Below are 16,829 nucleotides of genomic sequence, written 5' to 3' on the forward strand. Positions count from 1 at the left end.
TGAAGTAGACAGAGAAACATTTCAGGTAAGTCCATTGTCTGCTGGTTCAAATAGAACAAAGCAGTCATATCAGCAGCACATACAGGAGTTAGGAGCAAAAGACACAGACTCAGTGTTTGGTATAAAATGTGACTCACAATTCAACCAGCGACTTTACTTTCACGTCTGCCAACCTGGTCTTCCACCATGTCTTGGACATGATCTTTTTGAAGGCATTGTTTCTGTTGACTTGGCATTGTTCATCAGTCATTTTGTAAACCAGGAGAAACAATTTACCTACATTGATTTAAACAGATGCATAAGTCAATTTATTTACCTGGGAAGTGAGGCAGCTGATAAACCCCCTGAGATAAGCCCAGGTAATACTACGTTAAGTGCTGTCCAGAACTGGTGCCTCTTGGAAGGAGGATAAAGAATCCATCCAAAAACAAAGTTTGGAAGTTGATTTTGCTCTTGAGAGAGGTAGTTGCTTACATTTGTGCACCAGCAGTTACTGCAGATCAGGTGGCCTACTTGGATGTCCTCATTGAAGAATATATCCAATCTAGAGCGGAGCTATTTCCAGACTTCCCCCTCAAACCAATAAGACAATAAGACAAAGAAATAAGACAAAATGTCTTGATGGTATTACCCAACCTAACAGAGGATAAACTGCAGGCCCTCCTGGACAAGTTGGCAAGCATTGGAGTGGAAAACCATCTGATCCTCAGTTCATCAGAGAAGAAGATCTCCTTCCTACGATCACATCTATCTAGTGCCAAAAGCTTCTCAATGCTTGGCAAACTGCAGGCATGTCTTTAACAACGTTTACCAAACTACCAAACTAGAAATCTCATTTGGCAAAATTATATTTTGTGCATCTGATTGACTTGACATGATTTGTAATTTGCCTTAACAGTTTGAGAAAATATCAGATTTTGAATTTGTATTTATTAAATGCTGTTATAACAAGATAATGTTTTTTTCCTTCTTCTTCTTTTTCACTTGTAGATAAAACATGTTTGACACTGACTCCTGTAGAAGCTTCTGATATTTTTTTTCACTACCAGTACCAACAGCTCTCTTTCAAGTCCATGTACCTCAAGCACTACAGGTGGGTCCAGCAGTAATAGCTCAAGATGACTATGAACCTGAGTGCCTGGCCCGAAAACTTCAGTGTACCATGGAACAGAATGCCTGCTGCCATCACCAATGCCATTGCGCAAGAGAAACGTCCTGCTGCTAAAGACCGAAGAGAAATGATACGAATTATTGTTGATGAAATGAGGTTAATGGAATTAAATCCAACAAAATCACAGAGCTTAACAGCTGCAAGAATGGTTGCAGAGCAGCTTCCCAAAGCTTTGCTGATGTCATGAGAGATGGTGCTGTTATTGGTCGTGGCTATGGGTCACTTTTGACTCAACTAAAAACACGAGTTGAACATGTTAATCGTGGGAGGACTCTTTCCCGAAGAAGACTGCCAAAAAGGGGAGCTCCAGACATAACTCGTGGACCACCTGACCAATATGGCTGTGTGAGATGGCAGCCTGATTTTCCAAAACAGGAAACTGAAGAGAGTCTCAAAGAAAAACAGAAGGAAACGAAAGTTCTCTATGAACTATGAGCTATGAGCTGGTGAAGAGAGAGGACATTTGACACAGTTAATGGCAGTTATGTTCTACCTCCAAAGAAAAAGTATTAATGCTAGCCCACCCCATTCAATCACTGAGCTGAAGAATGAGTGGCCCTATCTGTTCACACCAAAAGGACTGTACAACCATTTCAAATTACTCACAGACGTTAATGTCCTGGAGAAAATGGAGCAAGCTATAGGAGAAAAAGGCAAAGTAATCCTTCAGTTCTTCCAGCAGAAACCAGTCGGGACTAATGCAGCAGAGGTTGAGAACATCTTGATGAAGTACAACAGAGAAGAAAAGTGTGACCTATGTCCATGCGTGCTCTTCCTGCTTATAGCACACTTTAGAGAGAAAACCGAAGGACTCATCTTGCAGACAGATGTAAGTTTGAAATTATTAGTTTCAAGTATATTAAATTGTGACTATAATCTTGGCAGCCTCCAAAGCTGGACCCTGAAGTATGGTTGAGCTAATGAGAAGGTATTTTTCCTTGTCGTTTAGATGTTTGCAACGGCAGCTGACGTGGAAAGAACACTGGAACTTCCAGATTCTCCCAGCCTCATTGTCTTAAGTAAAAAAAATGGCAATCCCCCTAATTTAGCCCATGATTAAGTTAAAGATTTCCTTTAAAATAAAAAATACACAACTTCACCTGTCAAACATTTGGACACATCAAAAGGTGTGACCAAATGTTTGACAGGTAAAATAAATTTATGTGGCAAGTAGCCTATTTGAAAATACATCTACATATTTATTAAATTTCTATTCATGTTTAGGGGAAGTGCTCACATCAACCCAGTGGATGCTAAGCATTGAAGGCCAGGTGGTTGTCCCACCACAGCATAAGTTGGTGGCTGGAGTTGCAGCACCTTTCTCAAGCTTTTACAACCTAAATTTGGTGTATCAGGAACAGGCAGCATGTACACTGGAATTCATTCAGAGGTAACTGTGGTTGAAGCATAATTTGTGCATGTTCATGTTTTGTAACATTTGCCATCATTAATAACAATGTAACTTTGACTTGTCTGAAAAATCATAACAATACAATTTACTGTACGGGATATTAATTATGTGTACTTTTGGGGTACTTATTGTTTGATATTTTTCTTTGTGGTTTCAGATGTTTTGTTGGCATCAATCCAACCTGTGGCACCAACACAGCGAGGCTAATGAGCCAAAGAAGTGGGAAGGTGGTTGAAAAGAGGAAGAGTGCAGTCAATCCTCACGTTTCCTCTCTCATCAGGCATTTAATGGACTTTGAATGGCTGTAAACAGGTGAAATGAGAAAGCTTTCTTAACTTGTGGATTTTTTTTTTTTTTACTGGGATTTTCATTATTTTTTCTGTTTTAAAGGGGTTCTTACCTCCTTTGTTGTTGTTGGCTAGCGAGCTCCGTTACAATGTTCTTTATTAAGATAATGCCTCAAGTCCAAACTTTAAATGGACTTTCAAGCCATGTTTATGGCATTCAATGTTTATATGTCAGTTTTATAAATGTTTGCTCATCTGTCAACTACAGTAATGTTTGTTTATATTGAAATGATACTTGTAAATATGGTAATTTTAATATTTCTTGAATTTGTGATGCTAAGAGTCCATGTGGATAAACCATTTAGATTATTTTTGAGAAGCTGAGAAATAGTTTTCAGGATTTTAATGCAGAGTTTAAATAAAGACTTTTATTTTGCAGTGGATCTGACTTCGGCTCTTATAATGTGAAATACAATGCAATTTGAATTATTTTTTGATTAACTGAGTATGGTCTAAATTGAACTTCATAGTATGCACTAGTATGCATAGTTTTGACACTGTCAATGTAGATTTAAATAAAAAAAAACAAAAAAACAAAACCACAAGCATCAACAGCATTAAATTGTATTCAGCTAATTACAGCTATCATGTAAATTCTGTAATTTAAATAAAATACAAAAGAATAATGTACACTAGATTACAAGTAATTGTTGGTTTTCTCCCCCAAAAACAAGACATTCTTGTATTCATTTACAGTATAAACATGTAAAAGTTTTCCAGTAAAAAAATGTATATCTATTTACAGTAATCAGTAGTAGTTTTTACAAATTATTATTGGCAACTTTTTTGCCAGGTGTTTACTGTAAAAATTACAGTCAGTTTGTTACAGTGCAGCAGTTGATGGAGGGAGGAATAAATGAATGTTTTATTTATTCCTCCAGCAGAAAGACACCCTGAAGCCTGACGGGAGGCACTGATTAAACTGGCTGGCCACCTCGTCTTCTAACCACAATGATCTTGATGATCAACCTAAGAGAAGACTCACGGCGTTTTCCACCAGAACGGATCTTACCACCAAGTTTTACACCCTAAAACAAAAACAAAGTCCAGGATTAAATTCTCTGGCTCTGCCTCATTAGCGCCACCTGCTGGCACCACCTGCTAATTACCTCATCAGTGCCACTATATAACCTGTCCTGTCTCACTCCCTAGTTGCCAGATTGTCTTTGCTTCCATGCCTGACTCTCCAGCGTTCATCTCTGGACTGATTCCCTTGTTCCAACCTTGCTTGTTTCTGACCTTGCCTTTTGTCTCAGCCCTGCTCAATATCTGGATCAACCTGCATGCTCTGGAGGAGCAAGCTATTGCAGTGAGTCTCACCCGCTTGAACCAATATTCCCTCATCTTGATATCATCTCCTGGACTTCTGTTCACCCACCAGTTGTCTTCACAGTCACTCCCGTTGGTCCAGAGGACACAGGTTTACCTCGCAAGCAGAAGACTGAAGTTTGATTCCACCTGTGTCTCCACAGCATCTCAGACCCATCCACCTTGTGTTGCTTTTGGGTCCTTACCAGCTCTGTTACAGTCAACACTGAAAACATCATCAGCTGTTTGTTTTTGCACATTTAACATCTGATGAGCATTTAAGTTGTAATAATCAGCTAATTTTTTACTAAAATCCAGGCCTTAAAAAAAGATTTAAATATTCTCATTTGTGCCCACCTTTTCTTGGTCAGTGCCCCTGCTTGGCCCCTTCATCAGAACCTTTCTACACCCGCCCCTGCGGATAAATCCTTTCTATTACCTGTCCACCACCTGGTTAGAGAATATCCTGGTCTGATTTGGATTTCAGACCCTGCTCATAATTTCCCTTCACCACATTCATGACTCATAAATGGTAAATTTGCTGATCCAGCATCGGCACAGCACCAGTGATTTAGAGAAAACATCATCTGGTTTAATCTTGACACTCGTTAGATATCTGATCCTGATCCATCTGGCTGTATCAGGACCGGAAGATTTTACAGCTGTGTCACCAGTAAACCTCAGCTAGTAATGAAAATAACAGAAAATAAATTCAAATAAAAGGCTGTCAGATTAAATGGGCTACTGTTTAACATCAACATCCTGCTAGTTTTCATTGTCCTCAGCACGAGCTGGATGATAAACATGAGAGACAATGCTGGGACAGAGAAGCTGATCAGCTGATCACAACAATCGTGACTCAAAGAACAACAGAAGAGGGAGGAAGAGGAGGCAGCAGAGACTGAAGCAGTAATGTTTGCACTTTTTAAAGTTTAAAAAGAAAAAACAGCAAATAAGCGTGGGTACCCTCTAACCGTGTCCGACTCACTCCCTAAACGTTGAACGAGCCTCTCACCGTGAATGACCCCTCACTGTGTCCGACCCTAACCCAGAGGTGACTGTAGCACCTGGTAAACAGTCATATGTAAAGCACAGACAGCCGTTTTATGAACGTGTCCGCTGCAACAAAACTTTTTCTGCTTGTGACGTATCTCAGTTTTCTATAGCATAATGTGCAGAAACAGGTTTCCAATTATTTTTCTGCACCAGCTGCAGCAATTATTGACAACAACGCAGGGAAGTATTTGGAGAAACAATAAAGGGTAAATAATGGCTGGTTCAGAGCGACAGGTCTCTGTTCATGCATGTATCCTTCATTTTTTGGTCCCAGAATTCCAGCAGTGTCTGATTCCCATCACCTCTGTTCACAATCAATTCGAGCCAATTCATTGTTGTCCATTTAAAAACAAATGCAGCAGCAATCCTAGCATGTAGCATAGCAAAATGACAGGAGAAGCTCAGCTTTAACATGAAAGTTAACTTTGTTTTCTTTCCTAAACTGATGAGATGGATCATACATGATCCCACATGTAAAGGCAAGATATGGGGGGATCCATACCATGAATTAGTCCTGGTGTTTAATACCAGTCAATCAAGCATATCAAAACTGTGAGGACATCAGACAGAACCGAACCGATCCAGTGATCACCTGAATGGCCACGTAGGCGGGATCCATGCTCCTCCCACTGCGCTGGATCTGGATCTGAAGCGTTCCAGCCGTCTCACAGGTTCGGTAGCAGCGGGCCGACAGCTCCACACGAGACCAGGACAGGTTGAGTCTGTAGACACATACAGCCCAGTCCACCATGAGGCTTATACCCTACATAGAGAGATGGGATCTGATCCCCGTCAGAACCTTACGTCTGGGGCGGAGAGCTGTTTCCTGCCGAATCGCTGAGGCTGAACAAGAAGCTGTCGGTTGTCACCTCAACGTCTGCTGGGAGGACGAAGAGCACGGCCCGCTGATCCACATCCTGCTGGGTGAACCGGCCTCTGATGGAGGCTCCTGTAGGACGGGAAGACAGACTGAAACCACTGAGGGCCAAAAGGGCAAAAAATTACTAATCATAACAAAAAAAGAGACAATGTCAGAAATTATTTAAAAATTATATTTTGATATTAAATCATTATATAGATAGTAAATATAAACTAAATTATTAGTTAAAAATGAAGGGAGCTGAATACAAAACATAGATGATTAAATTAAAAGAATAAATAACAGGTATGAAAATATAGATAAAGGAGTTCATAAAAACAGCGTAGGCCTACGTTGGAAAACAAAACAATAAAAACTGAATTTAAAAAGCTGCATAAATGGGTACTTTTGAAAATAAATAAGTACATAAGTAAATAATTAATTAAAATGAGTAAATTAATATAAATGATAATAAAATAAGCCAAATAAAATAAACTTTTAAAATAACAAGAATCCAGACTGGTGAGGGTCTGATCAGTTCTAGCTCACCTGTAGCGACGTTCTCTAGGTAGCCAAACCGAGGAGGTCTGCTGATGGAGAACTGCAGCTGCTCCGTGGGGCTGTCGGGGTCGGAGGCCTGCAGATGTCGGCCAGTGATGAAGATGCCAAAGCGCCCATTGCCTAGATCCACCACGGTGCTGGGACTCTGCTTGGTGGTCAGGCTGGGAGGGTTCCGGTCCTCCTGAACCACCTGAGACCAGCACACACTTAAATCAAAGGTGGGAATCCAGGATCAAGTCTGAGGAGAAAACTCATCTTTCATCTGAACGGAGATTTAACCAGATTTCTTCACATTTTCCTGCTTCATCAGAATCCCACTAAATCTGGAAATCTGATGAATCCAGAGACTATCCAGTCCAAACAGACACATAACAGACCACGTACCAAAGAACTGCTTTAGACTGGATCTTTAAGCTCTTTGTCACAAACAAGCATTATTTGTTCCCATTTCTTTAGTTTCATCTGTGAAACCAGCAAAGACCAGACAGGAAATAGGATTTAGCAGCAACAAGGTGATTCTCTGTAAGCTGGAAACTTGGCTGTCAAGAAGGGAAACTGAGAGAAAACACTGAGGTATGTCACATGACAAGAACTGGATTGAAGATCAGTGGAAACAGGTCTGATGGAGGGAGGGATCCTCCCCAGAACCCAGACCTCAACATTATTGAAACAGAGAACAGAACAAAAGGCGGAAACATTCAATGAAAAGCTTTGGAAAGTCCTTCAAGGATCCTGGAGAACTGTTGCTAGAATCTACTGAAAGAAATGACAGAAAGTGTTTTTAAGAGGATTCAGACTGGGATGGAGAATAAAAACATCGACTGGATGTATAATTGTGTTTGAACATGTTTCTGTAAATCAGCTGTTTCTTGTTTTCTTCATCAGGCCTTTAGCATCGTCCAGTACAGATGTAAACGTCAAAACAAGCAAATGTATGTAGTAGATTTCTTAAATGGGTTTTTATTTAATTTGGTTCTGATCACAGATTTTCTTCTGCAACGTCTCAGTTAATATTTTAGCTTTCATTCAGTGTTTTAGGAAGATCTGAATATTTGAGGGGAAGCTCGAGAGGAAGGGCAGATGCAGCTGCAGTTCCACCTCTTGCCACTGGGTGTAGCTAACGTCACATGTTTGTCCTTGTTGCTTTGCTTCAGAGACTGACATCTTCTGTTCATGTTTAATGTTTAATAGAGGACCCTTTAGAATTAAAGTTAATTTATTTTTAATTTAATTAATTAATTTCCAAGCAAACACTAAAATTTACATTTCATCCAAAAGATTTTAAGATTTCTTTCTTTCTTTTTTTTTTGTGGCAGGAAAAAAAGGAGAAGTCTGATGATGAATTTTGTCTCATCATTCAGCAGATTAGGTTCAGATAGTTTCTCATCACATGATCAACAGTGGAAAATTCTGCTTTTACTACAAAGCCTGCTTTAAAAATCATCGAATAATCTCTGTTGAAGGATGTTCAGTTATAAGAATTTTATATAGCAGCAGAGGCTTGAACATGTTCGTTGGATTAAAAGAAGCAAATGTGCTGCAGCTTCTATCTGCTGGACAGAACCACCAAATCTGTCACGTAAGGCTTTTCAACTTCATCTAGGTCGTTTTTTGTTGAAGTTTTCCTTTAAAACATCAAATGTTTTTTAATTTCTTAATATTTTTATGTGCAGAGTGGTGATTTAGGGTTGTTTGGTGTATTAATGAACTCTCTAACAGACACAAACACACACACACATTCAATGTTGTGCAACACACGGTCCAGTTTTAGAGGCTCTGGACGCTGGCATTTACCACCTGACCTGATCTGAAAATCTGTCTGTTGTTGCAGGTAAACCTGTGTTTGGATGGCAGGAGCAGAAGCTACGTGGTTTATGTCTGTGATTTCTTTGAGTCGATTAAACGTGACATTCTAATGTGGCCTACATGTGGAGGAGTGGCCTTTTTGCAGTACACCTTTCTAACAGAAAACTTAATTGGAGGATACTTATATGTTTCTTTACTCCTTGACTATGTAGATTTCTGCAGAGTAATAGGCTAAATCCCTGGAGCAAACCCCTGCTGTTGGGCCCCTCCCGGCCTCTTTCATTATAAGATGTAACTTCACGTTTTCCCTCACCTGTATGTTGAAGACGGCAGGCTCCTCCCTCAGCTGTCCAAACTCCAGGTATCCCCTGTTGGATCCATCACTTGGCAGGAAGTAGAACCAGTCGATCTCTGCTGGGCTGTTCGGGCTATGTTGGTAAACCAGGTTCAGCTCATCCACGTTGGTCTGGGTGAACCTGGGTGGTGAGGGCAGCGGTGCTCCTCTCAGCAGTAGCTTACCGTATCGTGGTGGCTGGGTGATGATGTAGCTCAGGTTGGCGGCAGCAGTGTCGGGGTCTGTGAGCTGGAGCTGCTCAGCAGTGATGGTTGCTGTAGAGCCACCGTGCAGTCGAAGGCCGGCATTGTGGCTCAGCGTAGGCGCGATGTGGTCACCATGCTCGATGGTGAAGAGGACGGTACCGCTGCGGGATGAGTCGCCATTGGTGACGACAAAACTGCAGACAGGAGAATACACCCGTGTAGATAATGACAGACGAGTCTGTTTTATAGCCATGGTTTTAGCGCTTCCTGCTGTTTGGATGCAGTTACAGAAACTCTTATTGATTAGTCCTTGCAACCCTGTGCCAACGCAATCTGCCTCTCCACCCTGCAGCTAACAAACTGCCCCGGGCCACACATTATATCTGGCTGCAGAGTCAGTCAAGTTTGCCCAGGGACGATCGCTCAGGTTGGCCATGGCTGCACTTTTTCTCCAAATAACGTCCATTAATCATCTGCCTTCACAGCAACACAACGCACAAACATTCTTTTCTTGATATAACTTTCCAGATGTGAATGTAGCAGAAAGAAGTATGACAATGAAGGGACTCAACCTTAGGCATACATTGTGGTTATTGCATTAAATGTTTAATAACAAACTGTGACACATCTGGAAAGTTATATAAAAAAAAGAATGACCAGCTGACTATAAATGGCTGGAAGAGAATGGCATTTCTTGTTCACCAGCAATTACCGTTGTACACTGGTAAAATAAAGAAAGGCAGGCCTATGTCTGGACAAAGTACCATCCATCCAGCCTTCCATGGAAACAGAGTAACCAACTTCTACTACATGTACCGGTTTAATTTGTTGATCATCAGTTGTAAACTGATTAAATGGCCCGGCTATGCTGAAATAATAAAATTAAATTATACATAACTTTTAAAATGACCCGTTTATTGTTATCATTAGCCTATATTACTATCACATGTTTCCAAAGCACATCAAAAACCAAAGCAGAAGATCAAACAGATTTTGTGTAGCCTACATGGTTTCATATACTTCCTCTATTTCCATCCTTGACAGTGCAGAAAAATCTGTACAAACATGCACATTTTTGTTGTAAACATGGGTGGTAGGTATGAAATTTGCACAGGCATACAACCTTGGAGTTAATTTGGACTAGGATCTGTCCCTGGAGTCACACATAAAACAGTTTTCTAGGACCACCTTCGTTCAGCTATGTAATATTCCCAAAGGAGTGACATCCAGTCTCTGAGTGAGTGACTGAGATTGGGCTGGGATTCCAGGTTATTGTTCTGTCCCAGAAATGTTCTGAAAAGTCTCCATCTGATCCAGAATGCTGCAGCCACGGCTCAGATGGAAGCTGGCTCATCTCTTAGTCTTGGCTCTGATCTGATGGGTCTTCTGGAACCAGAAATCCAGCCGTTTAGGGCAGCAAAGTTCTGGGTGACAAACCTGGGGTCTGAACACACTTATATACTCCCTCTCCCTTCTTCCTACCTCCTCCCCCCTTAAAAATCCTGTGGCTGCCAAATTGGCTGGAAAAGCAGATCAACATACTGCTGCAGAGAAAGCCTGTCGTCTCCCGACGCTCAGCCTTTTCTCTCTCGTCTCGCTGCCCAGTTTTATTTTGTTGGCCAAATATTGTGTGCCACAAACTGTAGGGGACAGATATATCCTCCTGTCAGAACGTGCAGGTGGATAATTTGTCGTTTATTCTCCTGATTTGTGCCGAGCTTCCCGCTGTGCGGCAAAACAGTTTCAGGTCAGTAGCTTCAGTCACACCTGGATCACACAGCTCTACACCTGTTTTCAAAAGGGTACTGCTTTCATATTATTATTATTATTATTATTATTATTATTATTATTATTATTATTGTAGACATTATGTAATTGTATATAAATTTAGGTATTCAGGGGTTAAAGACACAATAATTTGAAGAGATTAAAATGTATCCTCATTAATGAAGTCAAAGTTTAAAAAGCATTAAAAAATTCAGTAAAAAAAACAACAACTATTATTCAGAAAACAGGAATACTATTGTTGGATCTGGTACAGAATGCTGCGAAACACCTTCAGCATGAAGCACAATGTAGACTTTATCATCTTCACCTCCTCCTCACCTGAAAGAATCCACCTTGGCATTGTGGCTGTTGTCGTGGGTGTAGCAGACTCTGTGCGCCGCCACGTCCAGCTGTGTGAAACTGGTCAGCGAGATACCCGGCTGCTTCACATCGTGTACCAGGCCATGTCGAGGCGGGACAGAAACCGAGTAGACCAGCTGCTCCGGTTGACCTGCAGAGTCCGACGCCAGCAGGTTGTTGGTGTTCAGGACAACGCGCTGCCCCTCCCTCAGGTGTGCTGCCTTACTCAACAGCATAATGTCACCTGGAGGCAGTCAGAAGAATCTGTGATGTTTCAGTTACTGCAGGAACATGTGAGGGAGTACGGCTGTCCTACTATAAACAAAAGAAGACGTTCTGGAGCATTGTTAGAGAAGCAGTGCCTAAAAATCAGTCCAGAACCAGTCCCAAATATTATCTTAAACTAGCTGATGACCAGTCCCAAATAACATCCAAAACAGTCCACAACCAGTCCCAAAAAATATGCAAAACCAGTCCATAACCGGTCCCAAATAACATCTAAAACCAGTCCAGAACATATTCACAAATAATGTCCAAAACCAGCCCACCACCAGTCCCAAATAACGTCCAAAACATTCCACAAAAAGACCCAAATAACATTCAAAGCTGGTTCACAACCAGTCCCAAAAAACATCCACAACCAGTCCACAAAAAGACCCAAATAACATTGAAATGCAGTCCACAACCATTTCCAAATAACACCCACAACCAGTTCACAACCAGTCCAAAACAACATACAAACCTGACACGGTCGGAGACCGTAGTACCAGGAACTGGACCCAAATGCAGAGACACTCGGAGAGACGAGGTAAGAGATGCAAATGTTATTTATTACAATGAATGTGCGAGGAAAGGTCCAGGTCCGGTAGATCCTTCTGTGAAGGGACAGAGGGTTAGTGTGGGTCTGACAAAGAGCCTGATGGTGTCCGTTGTGGCCGCGGCTTACTGAAGTCCAGCGAGGGGCGAGAGATGGAGGGAGCTGTCAGGAGTTGGTTTCCGGAGGTGGTGAGAGTGTTCGGTTGCAGGCAGGGCGAGCAGGCTGGCAGTTGGCTTGGCAAGCAACTTGCTAGGATCCTGGGTGCTGTGGTTATCCGAGGGATCGAGATCATGGGCTGAGGAACACAGATATCAAAGTGAGTCGTACTGAGAACAAGACACAACACAAGAATTGGAGAATGGCCTGGTTACCACGCAGTAAAGTGTGACAATCTGGCGAAGACTGGAGCTCCTGCTTGCCCCTAAATAGCAGGGAGTAGAGTCAGGTAACGAGCCTGCTGATGAGCTGCAGGTGGTAGTAATTGTGGCTCCAGACTCCGCCCTCAGTCCCCATGGTAACCTGCTCACCCTGACCTGCAAACTCAGACACACACCAAAACATGACAGTACCCCCCCCTCAAGGGACGCCCCCAGGCGGCCCAACGGCAGCCCGCTGCCGGGAACGGCGGAAAGCCGAGACCATGGCAGGATCCAGGATGAAACGCCGGGGAACCCAAGACTGCTCCTCCGGACCGTAACCGGCCCAATCCACCAGATACTGAAAACCACGGCCGCGGCGGCGAACATCCAGGATGCGACGGACCGTAAAGGCCGGAGCGCCACCCACGACCCGGGCGGGCGGAGGGGGTCCGGCCGGAGGGCACAAAGGGCTGGACAAGACAGGCTTGATCTGGGACACATGAAAGGTGGGATGGATCCGGAGCGAGGAAGGAAGACGGAGCCGAACGGCGGAAGACCCCACCAAGGAGACGATCTCGTAGGGACCAATGAAGCGTGGAGCCAGCTTAGGAGGCATATCCCGCAGAGGAACAGCCTTGGCGGACAGCCACACCTTCTGTCCAGGTGAGTACGTGGGAGCAGGACGGCGGCGACGATCAGCCTGGCGTTTGTTGCGCTCAACAGTGCGCAGCAGGATCGCCCTTGTCCGCGTCCACACCCGCTGCACCCGTTGTAGGTGATGCTGCACAGAAGGGACGTCCAGATCCCGCTCCTCCGTGGGGAATAACGGGGGCTGATAACCCAGGGAGGCCTCAAACGGGGAACAACCAGTGGCGGAGGAGACCAGGGAATTGTGGGCATACTCGATCCAGCTCATGTAACGGCTCCAGGAGGCGGGATTATCGGACGCCATACAGCGCAAGGCAGCCTCCAGCTCCTGATTTAGCCGTTCCGTCTGGCCGTTGGACTGGGGATGGTGACCGGAGCTTAGCGAGACCCTTGCCCCCAGGGCAGAGCAGAACGTCCTCCACACTCTGGAGACGAACTGAGGGCCCCTGTCCGAGACGATGTCCGTGGGGATACCGTGGAGGCGAAAAACGTGGTCCACCAGTAGATCCGCCGTCTCCGTGGAAGTGGGCAACTTGGCAAGAGGGATGAAATGTGCGGCTTTAGAAAAGCGATCTATAACTGTGAGAATGGCAGTTTTACCTTGTGAAGGAGGCAAGCCGGTGACGAAGTCCAGAGAGATATGCGACCAAGGCCGTCCCGGAACCTCCAACGGTTGTAGCAAGCCCGGCGGGGGTTGGTTGGAGGTCTTGTTCCGGGCGCACACTGCGCAGGCCGAGACGTACTCCTTGACGTCTGCCTGCAGTGACGACCACCAGAAATGCCTCCTGAGCAACCTGATGGTACGGTGGATCCCGGGATGGCAAGCGAACCTGGCGGAATGAAGCCAGTGCAGAACTGCGGAACGAGCCGTTGTCGGCACGTACTGGCGGTTGGGAGGGCCGTGCCCAGGGTCCGGGTCCGTAAGCAGCCCCTGGCGGATTTCATCCTCCACCTGCCACCACACCCCACCAACAACCACCGACGGAGGAAGGATGCGCACTGGTTCTGTGGTTTCCTTATCAGAGGCATAGATCCTGGACAGAGCATCGGGTTTGACGTTCTGGGACCCTGGACGGTAAGAAATAGAAAAATTGAAATGGTTAAAGAATAAGGACCAGCGGGCTTGACGGGCGTTCAACCTCTTAGCGTTCTGTAGATAAGCTAAATTCCGGTGGTCAGTCCATACCAGGAAGGGATGTGTCGCCCCCTCAAGCCAGTGCCGCCATTCCTCCAGGGCCAGCTTAACCGCTAAGAGCTCCCTATTACCCACGTCATAGTTCTGTTCTGAGGTGGTTAAACGTCTGGAGAAAAAGGCACAGGGGTGCAACTTATCCCCCTTACCCGATCGCTGGGATAACACAGCTCCAACCCCGGAATCGGAGGCGTCTACCTCTAGGACGAACTGTCGGTCTGGGTCCGGCTGCACTAGGATGGGAGCGGTGATGAAGCGTGTCTTTAGGTCGCCGAAGGCCTGTTCAGCCTTCGGGGTCCAGATGAAGGGAACCTTCACAGATGTCAACCTGGTGAGAGGAGCCGCAACCATACTGTAATTTCTAATAAATCGTCGATAAAAATTAGCAAACCCAAGAAAACGTTGCAGTTCCTTCCTGTTGGTGGGCGTGGGCCATTCGGCGACAGCCGTGACTTTCTTCGGGTCCGTCTTCACCTGCCCGCCCTGGAAGATGTATCCCAAGAAGGAGACCGAGGGAACGTGGAATTCACATTTCTCAGCTTTGACAAACAGTCGATTCTCTAGCAGACGCTGCAAGACCAGGCGCACGTGTTGTTGATGTTCTGTCAGGGTTCGGGAGAAAATGAGAATGTCATCGAGATATACAAAAACAAAATGATGCAGGAGGTCACGTAGGACGTCATTTATCAAGGCTTGGAATACGGCAGGAGCGTTAGTGAGTCCAAAAGGCATGACCCGGTATTCGAAGTGCCCGAGGGGAGTGTTGAAGGCAGTCTTCCATTCGTCGCCTTCTCTTATCCTGACCAAGTGGTAAGCATTGCGCAGATCCAGTTTGGTGAAGATTCTGGCTCCCTGAATGGGTTCGAAGGCGGATGAGATCAGTGGTAGGGGATATTTGTTCTTTATGGTGATATGGTTTAACCCCTGGTAATCCACACAGGGCCTCAAGGTTTTATCTTTCTTCTGTACAAAGAAGAACCCCGCACCGAGAGGGGAAGAGGAGGGTCTGATGAGACCCGCCTCTAGTGACTCGTGGATGTAGATTTCCATTACCTCACGCTCGGGTTTGGATATGTTATACAGTTTACTACCGGGGAGTGTCGCTCCCGAGACAAGGTCTATTGCACAGTCATAGGGCCGGTGTGGTGGTAGGGATTTAGCTCTGTCTTTACTGAAAACCTCGCCCAGATCGTGGTAGACTGCTGGAACGGATGATAAATCTACTGGACCCACGGGCGGATGACCTGGTGAATTAGTAGGAGGACGTGCTGATCTAAGGCAGTTGGACAGACAGAAAAGACTCCAGCTCTCCACGCGGTTTTGACTCCAATTTATGTGAGGATTGTGCAAGGCTAACCAGGGGTAGCCTAAGATGAGGGGGACATTAGCCACGGGGAACAGGAGGAAATTCGCAGTCTCCCTGTGGTTACCAGAAACCAGTAAAGGAAGGGGACCGGTAGAATGTGTAATGGTGGTGAGAAGCCTACCATCCAAAGCCGTGACCGAGATAGGTGTTGTCAATGCAACGGGGGAGAGGCCGAGTCCTTGAGCCGTTCCTGGATCCATCAAATTCTGTTCTGCTCCTGAGTCAACTAGAGCCTGTAACTGGTGGTCTGCTCCCGCTATCGTGAGTGTGACGGCAAATATGCAACGTGGAGGATGTGGCTGTTGAACCCCGCCCACCAGTACTCCTGCCTCTACTGGTGGGCGCTGACTTTTGGCCGAAGCCGACATTCGGCAACTACGTGTGATGAAGAACCGCAATAAAAGCACAAATGATTGCGGGCTCGGTGTTGGCGTTCTTCGGCGGTTAGTCCAGCGCGTCCCAGCTGCATCGGCTCTCCTCGTTCGTCTGGTTTGGGCAGAGCCGGAAAAGCGCCGCTGATGACGGGAGACGGAGCTTCCAACCCAGCTGCCCTCCTCCTACTGGGCTGGGAATCGCGAAAACCTCGTTCGCGACGTCTCTCGGCTAACCTGTTGTCCACCTGGATCACCATGACAACCAGGTCCTCGAACGTGGCTGCTTCCTCCCGCAGAGCTAGCTGATCCTTTAATTGATCGCTGAGTGCATTGAGCAGTACTCCTTTCAGAACGTCCGGCGGCCAACCAGTCTCTGCTGCCAGAACCCGGAAGTCCACCACGAAATCCACTGCAGGTTGGCTGCCCTGTCTTAGGTTCAGCAGACGTTTGACTGCGTCTGCTCCGTTCAAGGGGTGATCGAAGGTTCGGCGGAGGTCTTCTAGAAAAGAGGAAAACAGAGTCGAATCCAGGGTGTGTGTTTGGAAATAGGCTAGCGCCCATGCAAGCGCTTTTTCACGGAGGAGGGCGATGACGTAGGATATCTTGGCTGTATCCGAGGGGAAAGATCGGGGAGAACGAGATATGGCTAATGAACACTGTAGTAGAAAACCGCCACATCTACTCACGTCCCCAGAGAACGGCTCAGGCGTGGGAAAAGCGGCGTCACGGAACACTGGATCGGGTGTAGCAGGAGGTCCAGTTGTGGTGGCAGTAGGAGAAGATCCAGTGGCTGCTGTAGAAGAAGCAGACAGTAATTGGTGAATACACTGTAACTGTTCGGATACTTGGTCGAGGCGATGGCTGCATAGACCCTGTTGTTCTCCGAG

General features: G+C 45.3%; 1 protein-coding gene across 2 annotated transcripts in view; it reads right to left on the bottom strand.

The window, feature by feature from the left end:
* frem1b (Fras1 related extracellular matrix 1b) overlaps positions 1-16,829 on the bottom strand; it is a 169,366-nt gene that overhangs the window by 39,882 nt on the left and 112,655 nt on the right. For both annotated transcript variants that reach the window (XM_042006153.1, XM_042006154.1), the window contains exons 25-29: positions 11,166-11,430; positions 8,833-9,253; positions 6,702-6,903; positions 6,098-6,242; positions 5,886-6,015 (exon numbers count right to left, since the gene is read on the bottom strand). In XM_042006153.1, coding sequence (XP_041862087.1) covers positions 5,886-6,015; positions 6,098-6,242; positions 6,702-6,903; positions 8,833-9,253; positions 11,166-11,430 — 1,163 coding nt within the window. The remainder of the gene's footprint in view (positions 1-5,885; positions 6,016-6,097; positions 6,243-6,701; positions 6,904-8,832; positions 9,254-11,165; positions 11,431-16,829) is intronic.

The sequence above is a fragment of the Melanotaenia boesemani genome, chromosome 14 (assembly GCF_017639745.1).
Source record: "Melanotaenia boesemani isolate fMelBoe1 chromosome 14, fMelBoe1.pri, whole genome shotgun sequence".
In the NCBI taxonomy this organism is placed as follows: domain Eukaryota; kingdom Metazoa; phylum Chordata; class Actinopteri; order Atheriniformes; family Melanotaeniidae; genus Melanotaenia; species Melanotaenia boesemani.